Source organism: Ascaphus truei, chromosome 5, assembly GCF_040206685.1.
Source record: "Ascaphus truei isolate aAscTru1 chromosome 5, aAscTru1.hap1, whole genome shotgun sequence".
In the NCBI taxonomy this organism is placed as follows: Eukaryota; Metazoa; Chordata; class Amphibia; order Anura; family Ascaphidae; genus Ascaphus; species Ascaphus truei.
The window spans coordinates 135,022,548-135,042,241 of NC_134487.1; the positions used below are offsets into that span (position 1 = coordinate 135,022,548).

Consider the following 19,694-nt stretch of genomic DNA (forward strand, 5'->3'; position numbering starts at 1 on the left):
ATCCATGTTTCTGACTCTTTCCAAGTTGGCCATTCATTTTTTATAGTTATATCCCCTTTCCATAAATCTCAGAAGCAGGAATTGGGCCTGCTTCTCGAAATCCATGTCACTACTGCAGTTCCTTTTTACTCTCATAAATTGGCCTCCAGGTATGTTAATAATCCACGAATGCTTGTGGTTACTGGAGGCCAGTAGAAGATTATTAGTATCTACCTTCTTAAAGAATGTGACTGTGCTCACACCAGTTTCTTCTGAAGCTGTTAAGGTTAAATCCAGATAATCAACACTTTTTATATCCGTATTATTTGTGAACACCAAGTTAGATTCATTCTTATTAATATATTGAAGGAACTCATTAACTGACTCTTCATCACCTTCCCATACACAAATAATATCGTCTATGTATCGACGCCACACTATTATATTGGTACTAAACGGATTGTTGGACCAGATATTCGATTCTTCCCAGTTCACCATATACAGGTTTGCAAAACTGGGGGCAAAACGAGTGCCCATAGCAGTTCCGCAAACCTGCAAGAAGAACTGGGATAGAAATAAGCAATAGTTGTGGGTCAACACAAATTCAATTGCTTTTATGATGAATTGTCTATTCAAATCATGAAGCTGAGGATCCCCTTTTAGATAACAATCAACTGCTGCTAGTCCCTTCATATGCGGAATACTCGTATAAAGAGCCTGTACGTCACAAGTAAGTCACCTGTAGGTTTTTTTCCACTCAAAATTGGTAAATAAATTTAGTACAGAGGAAGAATCTTTTAAATAAGAGCGAAGTTTCCCAACAAGACTCTGTAAAAAGCAGTCCACATATTGTGAGAGGTTTGCAGTCGAAGAGAATATCCCAGATACTATTGGTCTTCCGGGTGGGTTATTCAGGGATTTATGCATTTTTGGAAGATGATAAAAAAACGGAATCTTTGGTGAATGTGTATACAGAAATGCATATTCCTTAGATGTTATAACTGTCAGAGATAAGGCCTCATCTAAGAGAACTTTAAGGAAGGTAAGAAATTCACACGTAGGATCATTCACTAGTTTTTTGTAAAAGATAGGGTCACAAAGGAGTCGGTGCGCCTCTTGTTCATAATCAGAACGATCTTGGAGTACCACACCTAGGTAAGACACCCATACCACATAGATATCAGGAGTAAAACATTCTAGACTCCTTCACTTGTGCCTCTTCCAGCATTTTACACCTGATAACATATACACAATCCCCGAATGGTGGATTTTATATAGGTAAAATAAAAATAAACAGTAGGAAAAAGAAAAAAACATAGATCATCACACCATACACTGTAAATCAGAATAAAATGATACACCTATGGGGAACAACTTTTGTATCCGTAATCATAATATCAAGGACATGCAATTAACAATTATCAAGGCAATTTTCAGAAAACAAAGAATATAAACGAATGCAAACTTTTGCTATATTGAATATTTCAACTCGACAGAAGTAAAGGGTTTATGTATTAACTTCAATGCAAATGGGATATGGAAGGAGGTGTCACAATATAGCCCCAGAGTCAAAGTTATTGGCAGGTATGGCCGATTCAGGAGTGATTCAGCAGGTTGCGCTTTGATGACTCCGGGGCATACTGTACAGTCTCCCTGTTCCCTATCATAGCCAGTAGCCTCAAACACCTCTCACCTCCATAGCAATTCCTGAGGCATTTTGCTTTGCTGTATTAAACCAACCATTTGTGCAGCTACCTCACAAAAACACACTAATTCTTGACCCATTTCTGCAGTGCTATGTCACTTCTTGTATAACACAAATTAACATCTGTATATCGAGTCTTACAAGGATGTAAACCATGGACATGCTATTTCAGCTTCTTTTAAAAATCTGCCTTAAGGGACCTTAGTAATCCTGAAATCTTGTACACATTTTAACCATTAGTTTAACAATTAAAGGTCTCACTTCTACCTTACTTTTGTTCAGTCTGTTCTTACGGATAACATGGTACCATCCTGACAATAGAATATTAATATCGAAGAAAATGTAAACAGCAGATATTTTTGGCTCTTGTCTTGATATGTTTTGTTTACTTATTGCATTTGTACTTTCAGTACATTTAATTTATTTTTACATTTGTATGCTGTGTACTGGAACTACAAAGTTGGATGAGCCTGTGTTTAATGTCCTTTCTGCATAACCACAATGTGTCTAATCTTTTACCAAGTATTTTTTTCCTTAAACGATTATTGCATTGTCTGAATCCTTAACTAAAGTATTGGTACGGTCACGTACGTTGCTATGTATTATCCAGGAGGCAGACCCGCTAGGCAGATGTGAAGAGAAGAAACCGACCCGTACCTAGGTTCCCAAATCCTGAAACAGTAGAAGGACTGAGGTCAGGGCAGGAGAAGGCAGGGTAGTCGTGGTCACAGTTCAGAGGTCAGGGCTAGAGAGAGACAGGATGGTCAAAGTACAATGCAGGCAAGAACAAGTGGGTCAGGAACACAGGCACAGAGAACCTTGAAGAGGCAAGCAGGAGAAGGGAATGAAGGGAATGAGGCATTGTGACAGGGTAAATAAAAGCCACCCGCTATATGCCTGGAAAACCTATGTCTAGTCTGCAGTGCAACACTGACTAGGTTAACTTCAGCTGGGAACCTCAGGACAATTAGTTGGATCCCAGCTGCCTAATCAAGGAGTGTTAAAACCCCAGGCTGTAGACACATGGAGCTGGCTGTTGAGGAGAGAGTAGTAAGCTACTGAAGAGATTACTGATACAAGGTCTGTTAGCAAAGTAGATGAATTATGAACTGTGTGTCCCCTGCATAGAAAAGGGTAGCTGCATTATTTTTAGACTGTCTGCTAAAGAGAAACTGTTTTGTTTGGTCTGCTGAAGAAAAAGCCATTTTCTTTTCTCTTGTCTGCTGAAGAAAAAGCCATTTTTCTTTTCTCTTGTTTGCTGATGAAAAGCTATTTTTGTTTTTGTGTGCTGTATATCTTTTAAGGCTAAATAAATAAGCCTTGTCAAGAAACCCGCTTGTGTAGTTGCATTTACTCTGCAACAGGCATGCATGCAGGCAATTGGCTCAGAAAGAGGCTGACTTCATGCCTCTGCGGCCATGTTTGTAGAGGCAGATGTCCTGCCTCCGCGGCAATGATGGGAGATCCTTATAAGTATTCAGCAGATGTTTTCATATTCTTTTAAATGTATATGTATTGTGAAAAATGTCAAGCAGCAATATGTGCTGCTGTTTTCTTATCTGAAATAGGAATTCCCATATAGCAATTTTTAGTAGCTACAATATATGGCACTGTACTTTAATTTTCTTACCAGGAGATCCTTTGGGATACATTTATGTCTACACACCATGCACCCCGGTGGTTAGTAAGGAGTTAACCAGCTGTAAATACCAGTGTCAAGTGTATTGATAGACATAATCTCTAGCCAATGGCTGAAAGGCATAAGCCCATTGGACCTTGAGGAGCTGAGATGTCATGGCAACAGGAGTATGGAGATACACAGGCAGAAGGAGTGAGCTGAGAGAGAGAGAAAGAGAGAGAGAAGAGAGTGGACCTGTCCCGAGGAGCCTGACAAACAAGACAGCGAGGTCGTAGAGACTAAAAGAAAAACTGTGCAAGCTGTGGTTCAAAGTTGAGTCAACGTCAGAAAGCAGATGGGGGATCGCTCCTAAAAAATACCAATATCCTTTCTATAGCCCTGGACATGACACCCCTTGTAAAGTTCCAGGCCTGCAACCATTTTAACTACTATATATAACAATAAATGAGCTCCAACACTGCCGGGACCTACGGTTGTCCTTTTAATTTTTACAAGCTCCACCGGGAATGAACAAGTGACTGTGAGACATTTGTACAGCAAGGTTTGTTATTATACTGTACGTACATTGCCTTAAGTGTTGTTTGTGGTCTACTGACATTTAAGGCCACTGGATGTGATTCCTTTGTTCCCTACCTGCAAAGTACTATTCTTTATTAGATATGATACATGTCCCACTGCGTGTCTGATGCCCCAGTTGTAAGGATTGGAGAGCCGTGCCATGAGCTGCACGCTCTCCGCACACTTCAAGGTACCACGCCTCCCTCACAGACCTCCCTTACCATGACCGGAACTCCCACGCTGGTTACCCGCCACCGCCGGCGGGATCGGATGAACGCCGCTCCACAGGACAAATGCGCGCACCTGCGCCGCCCTAAATAGATTGCCTCTTGCGGGCGCGTACACACACGCACGGATTCGGGAACACCACCGCATGCAGTCACTCCTACTCCTCTAGGTCACTCCCCACACATGCAGCCTGTCCTCTGGTGGGTCCTGCCTTGCACACACCTCTACTTAGAAGGGGCAGGTCGACTGGGTGCTCGACAGGCTCGCTGGGCACTCTTCTTCTCCCGATTCAATTATATCATTTCCTTTGTCCCGGACTCCAAAAACCTGAAGGCAGATGCCCCGTCATGGCAATTCTTTGCAGAGGATAGATCCGAGGAGCGGCTAGAGACGATAATCCCATCTAAATATATTGTATCAGCAAATTCCTTTGACGTCATGGACAATATCCAACTAGATCAGTCACAGGTTCCTATGAGTCTCAAGGACCCGGAGGGGTGCTTCTTCACCTCACCACAATATCAAAAGAAGGCCCTCAAGTGGTGCCACTCCTCTAAATTGGCGGGTCACCCTGAGACTTGGAGAACCTATGACCGCATTCAACAAACCTTCTGGTGGCCACAGATGCTTAAGGATGTGGAGGTATTCATCAAGGCATGTCGCACATGTGCACGCATCAAGGTTTTCCCGGGACAAACCAGCGGGTCTTCTTCATCCACTGCCAATTCCTTACCGGCCTTGGAATCACTTGTCGATGGATTTTATAGTGGACCTTCCAACCTCCAAGGGGATGAATACTATCCTCGTCGTTGTTGACCGCTTTTCAAAGCAAACTCATTTTGTCCCTTTGAAGTGTCCCCCGAATTCCTCCAGGCTCGCGGATGTCTTTGTCCAATAAATCTTCCGCCTCCATGGGGTGAAGCTAACCATCGTCTCTGACAGGGGGTCGCATTGGGCATTTCCTTGTGGTTCTCTTCGAGATACCACCTACAAACTAACAGGCAGACAGAGAGAGCTAATCAAACCCTAGAGCAATACCTATGGTGCTTCATAGCCGACACACAGGACGACTGGGTGGACCTTCTTCCTTGGGCTGAGTTTGCTCTCAATTCTCTACGTAACGACTCCACCCAGGAGTCACCCTTCTTCATAAATTACGGGTTCCATCTGTCCCATTTACCCCTGGTTTCCCAACCCTTTACCAGCAGTAGGCAATCATATCGTCCATTAACAAAACTCTTGTAAAAAAGATCCAGGAGAATCTGAGAATTGCTACTGGAAGGCAGAAACTCCAGGCAGACCACCATCGGCACCAGGTCCAGGAATTCTTCCCACGAGACAGGGTTGTGAGGATTCACCATCCTGATGGCTGGAACTCAACTCCCCATCCTACTCTTTCAGGCATTCAGGAAGCGCGATGCCACGGCAGTCCCTCTGCATGCGTGAGCGATTGGTCTGTCCCTCCGTTGGTTCCGTCTCCAATCTCCGCTCCCGCTCTGATGTGCAGCCTGCTTGTCCGGCCAGACTCCCCCCTGGATCGGTTCTCAAGCTCCGCCCCCACTCTGATGACGAACATGCGTGGTGCGCGGGTGACGCATGGTAAGGATACCAATCGCTGACGTCGGTAATGCGCACGGAGCAGGTCTCCTCTGGACCCGCCTCCAGACTCCACTTTCGCTCACGCAACAGGCATGCGTGATGCACAAGTGAAGTGTGATCGGATCGCCACCCCCTGACGTCGGTGACATGAGCGGGACGTAACTCCACCTCCAGGTCTAATCAGGCTGCACTAAAGGCACACCTGCGTGACCCAGCAGCCTATTCGTTTCTTCCTTCTGGTTCCGCCCTGGCTTCCCATTGGAGGGAGGTTCCTTAAATACCTGCCTTTCTCATTCTCTCATTGCTGAGCATAATCTTATGTGACACCGTGCCTTGCCATTCTGTCTCGTGCCTTGCTGCATCCTGTCTTGTGCCTTGCTGCATCCTGCCTAGTTCTTGCTGCTGCCTGACCCTGCTACGTTATTGGACTCCGCATCTCTCTTCTCCTGACCACCCCAATGACGTGTGCTACAGAGTATACATATTCCCACAGATTAGAGAGAGTCTGAATAATCTACATATATATCCGGAATATATCACACAATGATGGTATAATAAACGGAGCAGGTTAAGTCCAATGACATAAGCCCTAATGTGGGGGATAGTCTTGCGGTAAACGTAAAAGATGACCGGGGGAGGTTTTTCAACCGGCACCGGATCCCTTCAATATGAATTCGCATATAAGACCAATGCTCACTTCCGGTTAGTTGTTTGGGGAGGTACCCGGGCGCTATCTCTGTGTGTCTTATTTGATGTGTGGAAGTATGTGGAGAATGGTGTTATATTGCCTGTAAGTGATTTTCAGGTGATGTCCTCTTGTGACTCGGAACCCCAGCAGGATCTATCCAGGACCCTTATAGGCAATGAATATAAAAAGGGGGATGGGGGAGCACAATAGTTGGAAACAGGCAACGGTATGGATCTAATGAATGCTCTTGAGTATATACTGAAGTTGGTATCTTTTCTTCCCTCTATGGAACTCCAAAGCAAAACCTTCAGCTGAGTGTGGAAGTCACTCAGAGTGCCTTGTTAACACAGTGGAACACGGGTAAAGTGATCGTGATCTTTATTAATACAATCGATAAACAGAACCCCAACAAAAACGTTTAAAAAGCACTTAGTCAAAATGACATAAGAGCTGGGTGATCGTAAAAACAGCCAATCTTTCAGGAAAAGTTCGTGCAGGATACTTAAGTGCGCAGCTAACTTTCCGCGTCCGGTTGCTTTTCTGCGCTCTTATTTCCTGCTCCTGACGGTGGCTGAGGTAGTAAAAAAGTACTCAGGGATGCTAGCAACGCATTTCGCCCTTCTTGGTCTTCCTCATCTCAGCCACCGTCAGGAGCAGGAAATAGGAGCGCAGCAAAGCAACCAGACGCGCAGAGTTAGCTGCGCACTTAAGTATCCTGCACAAACTTTTCCTGAAAGATTGGCTGTTTTTACGATCACCCAGCTCTTATGTCATTTTGACTAAGTGCTTTTTAAACGTTTTTGTTGGGGTTCTGTTTATCGATTGTATTAATAATGATCACAATCACTTCACCCGTGTTCCACTGTGTTAACAAGGCACTCTGAGTGACTTCCACACTCAGCTGAAGGTTTTGCTTTGGAGTTCCATAGAGGGAAGAAAAGATACCAACTTCAGTATATACTCACATATGGCCGTGTGAGTTTGCTTATTATTTATGGTTATATTTCAACCTACCTCTGCCCCTTCATCTTTTTCCCACTCTTCAGTGTGAAAAACAGGAGGAGTGCATGACAGCCCTGCAGTGAAGTGCCATCAAAGACACTTCCCTCCAGAGGACACTCACGCTTGCCCGTGTGAGTGGATGCAGCATTTCTCTGCGTTTTGATTTAATATAACTGTCTACCTCAGTGATTATATACTTAATCTGTCTTGTCCCTCACATATTTGTTTTTTACTCTATTTCACTCTGAGGACAAACACCACAAGCTATCCCCGCAGAAAAAAACAGAGAAGTCTTCCTTTGGACCAGAGGAGAAGAAACGACCGCACGGAGAGAACATAGAAGAGAAAGAAGCACAAGTAAAGATACCTTGATGTGAAAGCATTTACACAAGGCCGTGTAAGTGTTTATGATATTTTACACTTCATTATACACAACAGTCCAAAACCATCACAATGTTTTAAATCTCTGTATAGTCCCTCAACTGTGCTACCCCTGTTTTCTTGTTTTCCTGTATTAACAAGGATCCTGGATAGGTCCTTTTGGGGTCTTGAGCAGCAGGAAGAGATTTGGAAGTAGATGGGAACCTTATCCACTTTTTAAGGTTGTTTTGTTCTATTTTAAGAATTTCATTCCCCCACATATTTATTTTTTAGGGTAGCGCCCGGGCATTTTCTTTCATCAACCTTATAATTTACACTGTTAAATTGCCCCTCAAGCTCACCCTCTTATGGAATCCTAGTTGGCAAATTCTGACTCCCATTTTCTATGCCCGTCTTGGTTGCTGGCATCTACCGCCCCCCTGAAGCCCCTTTACAGTCCCTGACTGATATCATCCAGTTTCTTGGCTCCATTTCCTCTCTGAATGAGAAGAGTGAACTGATAGTTCTTGGGGATTTCAACTTAAATTGGCTTGACCATAAAAACTACAAAATACAGATACAACTTGACAAAGTGAGAATATGACGTAAGGGGGGGGGGGGTCTGACATAACAACACTGGGATCTAAGCAACCATTTTAAGTCAGCATCCATCTTAGGTTTTGTCTGAGTGAACGGGTTATGAGATGAACGGTTTGAAAGGGATTTTTGCGTTCAATTTTTAAAGTGATAATAAACCAAGCAGCTAACTGAAAAAACCTTGAGCAATGGGCCAATGTTATGAAAATACGAGACTGATAGGCACAGTGTCTCATTCCGAAGGTGGGGGGGCCATTAGTTCTGTATGTAGAGTAAAAGTCACCGGCTTGTATAAGGAATATTGCTGAATCATTTCATTTAGGCATCCCATAATGTTATTAACTCGATGTGTTCATGTTCATATTTTGTTTACGTAGTGACGACACGCAACCTTGTATAGGGGGCGTGGGTTTAGTATTTTGTGTATAAATAAGGCCTGTATGCCACCATGCCGTTGGGAGGATTTTATTTTGAAACTCTCCTCTGCGTGTGCACCGCACAAAGCAATAAACTTATCTGTCATTCTGCAAAACATATCCTCAGACTTGTGTGTTTATTCACAACTTTATCAAACTCAAGTCACTTAACCTAATGCAACTCATTTCCCAACCCACACGAACAAACCTGAAATCTCACAACCATTCCTTGCTAGATTGGATTCTCTCCTCAAATCCCAGCAGAATCCAAACCTATGGCATCCTTCCTGACATTTTCAGTGACCATGCAATAGTGGTCTGTGTAAGGAAAATTAAACCATCCCAATCAAGCCCTAAAGTTCTCCTCACTAGAACATTTAGAAACTTTAACCCACAACTGTATCTAGCTGACCTTACCAAGTGCCCTTGGCACAGAATCGACTTAATTCCCAACCCTGATTCTGCACTCGACTATTTCCAATCAGAGTTCTTAAAACTCTGTGATACCCATGCTTCACTACGCAGAATAAGAGTAAGTGGGCCCACCTTCCGTGGGTTACATCTGACCTTATAGTACTCTACTATTTCAGGGATGCCATGTGGAAAAGCTACAAAGTAACTGGCACTACCAAGGATTTTAATCACTACAGATGCCTGCGGAGCATGTGCACAAGGCAAATAAGACATGCAAAGGCACAATATTACTCTGACAATCTTTACCAGAATACATCAAACCCAGAAAACCTGGAAGGTTATCAACAATATATTCCAGCCTTCTAGCCATTAACAACCAAGTAATATCACTAAGGAGGATATTACTCTGACAAACCCCAGTTACTTTGCAAATGCATTCAATGATTACTTTGTGGGGTGTGTTTCTAACTTATTAGCAAAATACTACCCAAACCACAAACATGAACCTCATCCTGTGAGTACCCCTATAGCCCCACCCTCTCCCAACACTGCTCATAAATTTCAATTTGTCCCAGCATCCGAAGAGGAGGTTACACAAGTGCTCTTCAAATTAAAACTAAGCAGCCAATCTGGACCTGATTTACTGCAATCTAAGTTCCTAAGACTGTGCCCCAACCATTGCCAAACTAATTGCTTCCATAGTCAACTCTATTATGTCTGCAGGCCATATCCCCAAGACCTGAAAAACTGCAAGAGTTGTCCCAATCTTCAAAAGTGGGGACATAAACAGTGTCTCAAACTACAGGCCAATCTCTCTTCTCCCAATACTATCCAAAGTCATAGAAAAATGTGTTCACTTCCAATTAAGCTATTACTATACCAAGACAAATTTCCCTAGCCAATTCCAATCTAGTTTTTGCCCCAAACACTCCATGGTAACTACCCTGCTAAAAGTTTGCAATGAAAACCAGTGTGGAATGGAACAGGGAGAACTTACTGGTGCAATATTCCTAGATTTTGCAAAGGCTTTTGATACTGTTGATCATGTTATCTTGCTTAACGAACTCCAATGCTCTGGAATATGGAAGCATGCTTTAAACTGGTTTCATTCCTACCTATCAGGTAGATCCCAACATCTGTCCATCTCAGGCTCTAACTCCAATTACTTGGATATCACCTGTGGTGTCCTGCAAGGCTCTGTCCTGGTGCCCCTTCTCTTCTCCGTGTTCATAAATGATCTTCCTACAGCTTGTAAGGGAGCTTCAATACACATGTTTGCAGATGACACTATCTTCTATGCACACAGCCATAGCCTCACCGACCATGAACAATCTTGAACACATACTACAATCTGACTTTTTTTTTTTTTTTAACTTCAAAGTTTTTAATTGGGTTTTACAGCTTATACTGTACATTGTTCCACATCCCATTGTTAAACATTCCTAAACCCACAGAGATTTTCCCCTTTCACTCTCACCGTTGGGGTAAAATCGCTCATAATCTGTGTAGGACGGACAACATGTACACACAAGACTAGACAAACAAGACAAACCTGACAAAGGACAAGACAACAAAGGGTGGAAACACCGGGGGGGGGGGGGGGTAGGACTTCCAGCGTGTGCACCGGGGTCGGTGGGCATTCGTCTGGTTAGTGCTTACTCTCCGGACGTCACGTGACAACTCTCCTTCATGTATCAGTTACTACTGGGAGTGGATTCCTACCTGTCTCGTAGCTATGGTATTGTATAGTCTGCTCAGTCACCAGAGAACGCACTTACAGTTATTATTGCAAGATTGTGCTGGCATCTATCCCGGGGATGTCTGTCTGGGTAATCCATGGATCCCAGACTTTTAGGAAATTTCGGCCAGAGTCGTTGACCCAGCTTGTCAACTTTTCCATCTGGCAGACGTGCCACATTCTGTTTCGAATTTTGGGGATTACTGGTAAATCTTGTTGTTTCCAAATTGCTGCGATCTCGCACCTGGTGGCGGTTGCAAAATGTGCGACCAATTTGTGTGCCGATTTCGGCAGACCCCGGATCCGCCTGCCCAAAAGGAACAGCCACGGGTCCAGGGGGATCTCTAAGTCGAGAATCCTTTGTGCCCATGCTCTAATGTTTTCCCAAATCGGGACCACCATAGGGCAGGACCACAGCATGTGAAGTAAGTCCTCTACCTCCCCGCACTGTTTTGGGCAGAGCGGGGAGTATCCGCTGACAAATTTAGAAAGTTTTAGTGGGGTGTGATACCAGCGCATCAGGACCTTATATGCGTTCTCTTTTAACATTGAGCAAATGGAGCTTTTGGCTGCCGCCTGTAAGATCCGCTCCCAGTCTTCGTCCTCTAGAGTCTCCCCTAAATCCGTCTCCCATTTAGTCATGTAGTTCAGTCTGGAGGCGTCAGGTCCGTTTGGACAGACTACTTCCCGGTACATTCTAGAGGTAAGTCCCCTTGTGTCCGTAGCTCTAGAACACAGCTGCTCGAAGTTAGTCCTAGCTGGCCTAATTGGAATTTTATTGTAAAATGCTCTGATCGGGAGGTAGCGGAAGAATTCGGTATTTGGTAGGCCCTTCTTTGATTTGATGTGTTCAAATGTTTTAATAAATGTACTCCCCTCCAGATCCTCCAGTCGCCTATATCCTGACTGTATCCAATTTTTAAAATGTCGTTCACCGGCCATCCCCGGGGCGAACTCCGGATTATCGAATAACGGGGTCATTAAGGAGTGTTTCGTCGTTAGGTTATGTTTAAATTTGGAACTCCTCCACACCGCCAGAGAGTTCACCATGGTCCGCAGCAGCATCACTGCCGTGTTGTCACATCGTTTTGGTAGCCAAATTAGGTTGTGTAAGTCTATTGGGGCACAGCAGGTTCTCTCCAGCGCCACCCATCTCCGCAGTGACGGGTCTAAGTGCCACTGGATAGTTTGACCTAATTGTGCTGCTTTATAGTATGCCATCAAGCAAGGTACCGCTAGTCCTCCTCTATTCGTTGGCCTTATTAGTATGCCCTTCGCAATTCGCGGGCTCTTGTTATGCCATATAAATTTCATGATTCTTGACTGTAAGGTGAGGATGTCGGCTCGCACCAACGGTATCGGCAGGGCCTGGAACAGGTAAAGCACCCTTGGCAGAAGATTCATCTTAATGCTATGAATTCTTCCAAACCAAGAAATTCCATACCCCGCCCACACCCTAAGATCCTCCTTAGCGTTCAGAATAGTTTGGGATAATTGGCTTTATAAAGGGAACCATAGGTCCTAGTAATGTGGATAACTAGGTATTTGATTGAGGAGGCTTGCCACTTAAAATTTAAATTTAGTTCGATTAATTTTTCTACCGGTCTTGGTAGGCTAATATTAAGGGCTGCGGATTTGGTCTGGTTAATTTTGAACCCTGAAATTTGATTAAATGTTCCCAGAATCTCGAAGACATTGGGTAGAGAAGTAAGAGGCTTTGACAGTGTCAGGATGACGTCGTCAGCGTATAGTGCCACTTTGTGGGACTGGTCCCCTACCTCTATCCCTGCTATGTCTGGGCTTAGACGGATAAGAGCCGCCAAGGGTTCTATACATAGTGCAAACAGCAGCGGGGACAGGGGGCACCCCTGTCGCGTCCCGCTACAAATTTTAAATTGCTCTGAGGGGAAGCCCTGATGGTGCACCCTAGCTGTGGGCCTTAATATAGGGCTAAGATGGCTTCTAAGATGCGTCCCTCGAACCCAAACGCTCCTAGTGTTGCCCTCAGATAGGTCCAACCGATCCTATCGAAGGCCTTCTCAGCGTCCAGACTTAACAACATAGACGGGATGTTTTTTTATTGGCCAGATCAATCAAATCTATTATCCGTCTCATGTTGTCTGCCGCCTGCCTTCCTCCGATAAATCCCACCTGATCCGGATGAATTAACCTGGGCAGGACAGTACCCACCCTGTTAGCTAGCAGTTTAGAAAAGATTTTCACGTCAGAATTGATCAGGGAAATGGGCCGGTAGCTCTTGCAGTCTACCGGGTCCTTGCTGGGCTTGTGGATCAGGAGATTGAGGCCTGGAGCATCTGGGTTGGGAAGGAGCCTCCCGCTAGAATTTCATTGAATAATTTCAGAAGCTGTGGTGCTAGTATTTTAAGATATTTTTTGTAGTACAAATTTGAAAAACTATCTGGTCCCGGTGCTTTAGCTGGTTTAAGGGATTTTATTACCTCTGACAATTCTTCAAAGGTGAAGTCTCCCTGTAGTTCCTCCCTCTCTACTCTACCCAATTTGGGAAGATGTGCCTCTTTGAGGAATTTCTGTGTTTTCTCTCCTATCTTTTGTGTGTGGCTGACCTTATCTCTGTCGTAGAGAATTTCATAGAATTGTTTAAATTCCTCTACTATTTGTCTAGAATTGGAGGTAAGGTCCACCCCCTTAGTTCGTATTGAGGAGATACTATAGTTAGGTAGTATGTTACGTAATTTGTTGGCAAGTAGGGTATCTGGCTTGTTGGCTTTGTCGTAGAACTTACGCTTAGACCAGGCCAACTCCCTCTCGCCTCTGGAGATTAGCAACAGATTAAGTTTAGTTTTGGTACCAGAGAGTTCCTTCAGGGTATCGCTCTGTTTGTTGGATATATGAAGTGCGGAGAGATGTGCTAGTCTCTCACGTAGTTCTTTTATCTGAGCCTCCTTTGCTCTTTTTGTTTGTGCTGCTAGATTCATTAGGAGTCCCCTCGTGGTCGCCTTATGGGCCTCCCAGAGTGTGGAGTGAGAAGATATACTCCCCGTATTAATCTCAAAATATTCCTTGATTTTATCTCCTATCGCCCGCTCTGATATTGGGTTTTTTAACAGCAGCTCATTTAATTTCCAGTTCGCCCCTGGCCTGTCCAGCGACCGCAGTGTGCACCGCAGCTTAATTGGTGCATGGTCTGACCATGAAATATCATGGATCCCAGAGTGGGAGACAATGGGAACCGCCTTATTAGAAACCAGGAAGTAATCTATCCTACTGTATCTGTCGTGGGGGTGTAAGTAGAAGGTGTATGCTCTCGCTGTGGGGTGTTGCTCCCTCCATATATCGATCAGTTGACAGTCTCGTAACCCTTGAAGTATGGTTAGTACGTCATGTTTCTGTGGTTGATTAGTCCCCGTGCATCTGTCCAGGTCTGGGTCTAGGGTGCGGTTCAGGTCGCCTGCTAGTATTACACAGCCTCGTGAGACCTGATGTAGCTTATCAAAGAATTTTGTGAAGAACTGCGGGGTTTGTTCACAGGGGGAATACATAGAGATTAAAGTGACATCTTGATTTTGGATTGTGCTAGTTACTAGATAGCGCCCGTCAGTGTCTACGTAAGACCTAATGACCTGGAAGGGCAGTCTGTTGTGGACTAGAATGGCCACTCCTCTTTTCTTAATCGCAGCAGAGGACAGGAAGACTGTTCTGAAGTGTTTGTCTAGGTATTTTGGGTGGTTAAGTTGGGAGAAGTGTGTTTCCTGAATAAACACTATATCTGCTTTTTTGCGGATATAATCTCGGAAAGCAAGTCTACGTTTTATTGGGTTATTGAGTCCTTTGACATTGTGTGAAATAAGGATCAGCTCATTACTCATCTGGGAGGTGGGGTGAACTTGCAATAGGGGGCATCGGTGTTCTCAGCTCCGCCGCCAACCTTCTCCTTTGCAGGATTTTGTCTGCACCGAGGGGCCCTCGGAGTTCCATGGCTGGTGGGTCCTGGGGACTGGGAGGAAACAGAAGGGAAACCTGGGGGGGAATACATATACAGCCACACACAATTAATGTCCTCAGAGCCGTGGCCCCGCCGTCTTGGCTCCAAGTCCAACGCCTTTGGGGTCTGGGGAACTGCCGCGGGACGCCCCCCGCTGTTACCACACCTCCTTTCCCCCTCCCCCCAAAGGACTTTGCTGGGTCTTCCCAACCCCAGCCCCTGGCCCATGTTGACCGCAGAGCAGGCCCAGATCCCGTAGACCCCGCCCCGCTCTTAACTAATTAATTTTATTACAACCTCTATAATTTGTAACTCCTCATTTTAACGCTAACCCTGGTATAATTTGCTACCCCTCGCCCCCGGGTCATGACTTTTCCTGGTAACCCCTGCCTCCTCACCCGTCCTCTACCTGGGACTCTGAGTTCTACGCTATCGTAATCTGCTTCTCCTGGTGTTCCTATCCCCTATATCGTCACCAGATCTCATCCTAGTGTCAGTCAGGGTGGCACATTTCTCATCCCCCTCCTCTGGTGCTCCCTCTTACAAGGAGCTTATCCCCCTCATTTGGCGCTTCTGTCCCCTGTCTTCTTCTGAGCCTTCCTCTTCTCTACACCACTTCCGACATACTCACCTATTCTGAACCTCTCATCTTACCTATCGTTCCTTCCTCTACATCCTGCTGCTCTCTGTTCACTTGCTGTACCCTCTCAACCGTTGTTGCTACACTTGATCTTACCTTCCTCTATCACATCCCCCCTTGCATACTTTCTCCTGCCAACTGCTTCTCTCCTTACTTACTCCCACCTCTTCACTCGTGCTACTGTCACTTCCCCTCCACCTTCTACTTATGTAACCACCCTTTCCCTGCCTATCACTCCACTCTTTCGTTGCCTTCGTGTCTGTTCTTGTCACTTCCCCCATCCGATCGACCTTGTATCCCTACCTCTCCCTTTCTCCTTCTCCTTCGCTTAACCTACTCAACCCTTCTTTCGCTCCGACCTCTACTTCTGCTCCCTATCTTATTTTCCTGTTCCCGGCTCACTACTGTCCTCTCCCCCGCTCATAGGCCTATGCTGCTGTGTAGTCCCTTTAATATTTGGTGATTATCCCGAGTCCCGCTGGCGCTGCATCGCTGGCCTCTTCGGTCGCGCCATCGATTTCTGCTCCGGTGTCACTTTAAGGCTGCCGCTGCGGTGGGCCTCCCATGTGTCACGTGTCGCCACATTGTGACGTCTGCTGCCGGCTTGTCTGCCCCATCCAAGATGGCCGCCCGCTCACTTCCGCTATTGGTGTCCGGACATCCGGCCGCCGCCATTTTGAGGTCGTCGTTCGTCCTGGGCGGTTGTGTTCGCGCCCTCTGCTCGGCTGGTGGGGACTTCCTGCTCCTGCATTCCAGCCTGGATCTCTGCCTCCCTCGTGGCTGCCACCATCTTTGGGCCTCCCGCCTCCATCTCTCAGGTAGGTAAGTCTTATTTTACAGGCCACCATGCGGAGGATTTCTCACCGAAGGGAAATTTGTCTTGGGCCCTGTAGAGTCTTTAAATTCCATTCCTTCTGGGCATGTTACCTCCTCAGCTATGTGTAATGCCAGCTGAGGTGGGGATGTAGCAGGGCAACTTTAAAACTTGAACTTGTAACCAGGTAACTTTGTAAACATTTGTTTTGTTTTATTTTAAGGGTCCCCCCCCCCTTCTAGCCCTCAGCTTTTATTTCTTGGTGTATGAAATTTTTTGTCTCCTCCCACCATCCAAGGTAAATATTGGCATAGGTTGGTGCACATGTCGTGCCCATCGCCGTTCCTTGTAGTTGATGGTAAAAAGTACCTTTCAATAGGAAGTAATTGTGTTTTAATAAGTAACTGAGGAGTTCAAGAGTTTATTCACTATGCTTTTGATATTCTGAACTTCTAGCCCTTAAAAAATAAGACACTGCTGCAATACCCACTGGATGTTGTATACTAGTATACCATGATTCTACATATAATGATGCCAAGAATGTGTTTTTAGAGATGTGTATACCATCTATTTTTCTCAATATATCCGTAGTGTCTACTGTGTGGGATGGAAGGCTGGTGACATAAGGTCTCAGGACATGATCCAGATAGGTGCTGGCATGTTCATTAAGGGACTCAATCCCGGACACAATTGGTCTTCCTGGGGGATTTTTTGCATTTTTATGGAGTTTTGGTATGCTTTAGAATGTCGCCACTTTAGGCTTCTCCACCAACATATATTTATACTCCTGCTGTGATATCACTTTATTCTCTAAGCCTTCCTGTAAGATTTTCCGAAGGTCTTTGAAATAAGTGATAGTGGGATCATGTGGTAATGCTTCATAACAGCTTTTATCACTAAGTAGCCTGGTGTTTTCTAACACATATCTATCTTCCTCCATAATAACAATGTTTCCCCCTTTATCAGAGGGTTTAATTATAATACCATTCATTTCTGTTAGTTCTTTCAAGGCACTCTTTTCTTTTTTTGTCATATTTTCCTGCCCTCCTCTTGAGGGTAATTGTTGTAAATCCCTTGTTACTAATTTTAGAAACATATTAATGTTGGTATCTGAGTTCATTGGTGGTGTAAAATGGATTTTTGGCCTAAGGGTGCTAAAAGGTCCATGACCCGGTTCCCTGTTGTTTTCACCCTCCATGGATATAAGGGTTCTAAGATGTTCAATATCTTTGTCATCTGCTAGCTCCAAAAATTATTGGGGTAATGTTAGTATTTCCCTCCTTTTATGGAATTTATGTAGAGCTAGTTTTCTACCAAAGAGGTTCATGTCTTTGACCCAATTGAATACATCAAAGTTACACGATGGAGTAAATTATAGGCCTTTATAAGAACCTGTTCTTGTGTGGGTGTAAGGGTAATAGTTGTTAAGTTTATCACTTGAAGTTCATTTTAATTTTTTATTGGGGCTGGCGATGATGCCTCCTCCAATTCCTTCCTCTTCCCCTGTAACCCCATATCTCTCTGTTTCTTAGTTTTTCTCTTGCCTCGTCTGGTTTTTCGCCCCTTCCTCATTGTCCACCACCCTGTCCACTCCTTCCCCTCTGTGTCTCTAAAAAAGAGCCCTGGGGATAAGTATTTAAAGTGTTGTCTGGATTAGTGGACTTTTCCTCAATATCTGAGTTTTCCCACTCAGTGGACGATTCCTGATACTCTTTATGTTGTTTTTTTATTTGGTTTGTAAATGTTGCCTGTTTTAAAATCATTAGCGTCTCTCAAAAATTTCTTATGTTTACGATCTTTAATTTCTTTTGTGAATTTTTCAATATTTTTCTTTAATTTTAATTCTAAATCAACGAAGTCAGATTCCTTAGACCACTTGTCTGTCTGTGCGATTTCTAAATCTAACTCCACAGTTGCTTTCTCCAACTTTGTAGACTCATACTGAATTAGCAAAGTCGTTAATTCGTTGGAACATGAAAAAAGTGCACTTTCCCACTTTTTAATAAAACTTTCATCTTTAACCCGAAACACTGGAAAGGTATTAATTCTTAAACCACGTGGTATTAATCCTTTCATTATATAGTTACGTAGACTGGTAGTCTCCCAGAACAGTCTGATTTCTTTTTTCAATTTCTTTTCTAAATTCAAAAAGTATGTTTTTATATAATCTGTTGTAGCGGGTGTATCATCTATATTAGGTTTTAATCAATTCATATGTTTACCTATCTTGATTAAAGATTTATTATTTTGATTAGTAGAATAGAGTAAATAAATGATAAACTATAGATATAAGAATAGGTATAAACAGTGTGCCCGCTTGAATTAATCTTTGCAATGTCTACTTGATAGAAAAAAGTTGGCAATTATGTATTGTTTTCTTTCATACTGTCAACATTTATAGGAATATTTTGGAACATTAAAGGTTCCTGTGGTTTGGACAATTTAATGCTGTTGATCCCATTTTTACTGTTTGATGATGTAGGTGTATGCTGTACCTGACTTTTTGCAATATAAAAAGAGTAGCTGGGGACTGAGGTTCATATACATCTTGATCTGAATGAGATATAGTAGTTGCAGACTTGAAAGTCAACAATCTACACTATGAAAGTTACAATTTTTGTTCTGGTGTTGGCTCTAAGCTCCTGCTACGGGAATGGTAAGTTATTACAGTAATATGTTAGAGACAAAGAATAAGTCAGTTTTGAACGGGCTGTAAAACCTTACGCATTCTTGAAGTAATGTATAACCTACATTTATTGGATGAAACTGATGTATAATATTATCTTTATCATTTGAATTAAACTGAAATGTATCTGATCTTGTTTAACTGTAATACATATGTTTATATTCCAGATGAACATTCTCTTGATGATGCATGTATCATTGACTTCTTTAAGGTATTATTATATAACAAATACATATATGAATTAGAGGGATTATAACAAAACTATTTGTACCCGACATATCATACAGTACACGATCTAGGAGATCTGAAAGATTATTAATTAAACATTACTCTTTGTTTTCCCCCCTCCCTGTAACACCTTGCTGTCTCTTAACAGCTCTTCCCCACTTTACTCTCTCCTCCGTCATGCCCTGCTCCTCTTTATACTGTACTCTCTCCTGCCCTCTTCACACTCCTTGCCTTACTGTGTCTGATCCTTACTGTGCCTTCTACATTCCCTCTTCTTACTTATCTCATCTGTCTCCTCTTCTCCTTGCGGTCTCTCTGTTTCCTCCTCCCACTGCCCTTGCTGTCTCTGCTTTCCACTCTATGCACTCCCTCTGGTCCGATGTGCACACTGCTCTCAATTCCCTTCTCCTTGTCATCCCTCTGTCTCCTCCTCTCCTTG

General features: G+C 43.9%; 1 protein-coding gene across 2 annotated transcripts in view; it reads left to right on the top strand.

The window, feature by feature from the left end:
- The first annotated feature begins 18,846 nt into the window (after nucleotides 1-18,846).
- Nucleotides 18,847-19,694, top strand: part of LOC142495422 (uncharacterized) — a 74,800-nt gene continuing 73,952 nt past the window's right edge. Inside the window, exons 1-2 of one of the 2 annotated variants that reach the window (XM_075600911.1) lie at nucleotides 18,847-18,997; nucleotides 19,195-19,238. In XM_075600911.1, the coding sequence (XP_075457026.1) occupies nucleotides 18,943-18,997; nucleotides 19,195-19,238 (99 nt within the window). In that variant the 5' untranslated portion in view covers nucleotides 18,847-18,942. The remainder of the gene's footprint in view (nucleotides 18,998-19,194; nucleotides 19,239-19,694) is intronic. The other variant, XM_075600910.1, reaches the window with a different exon arrangement.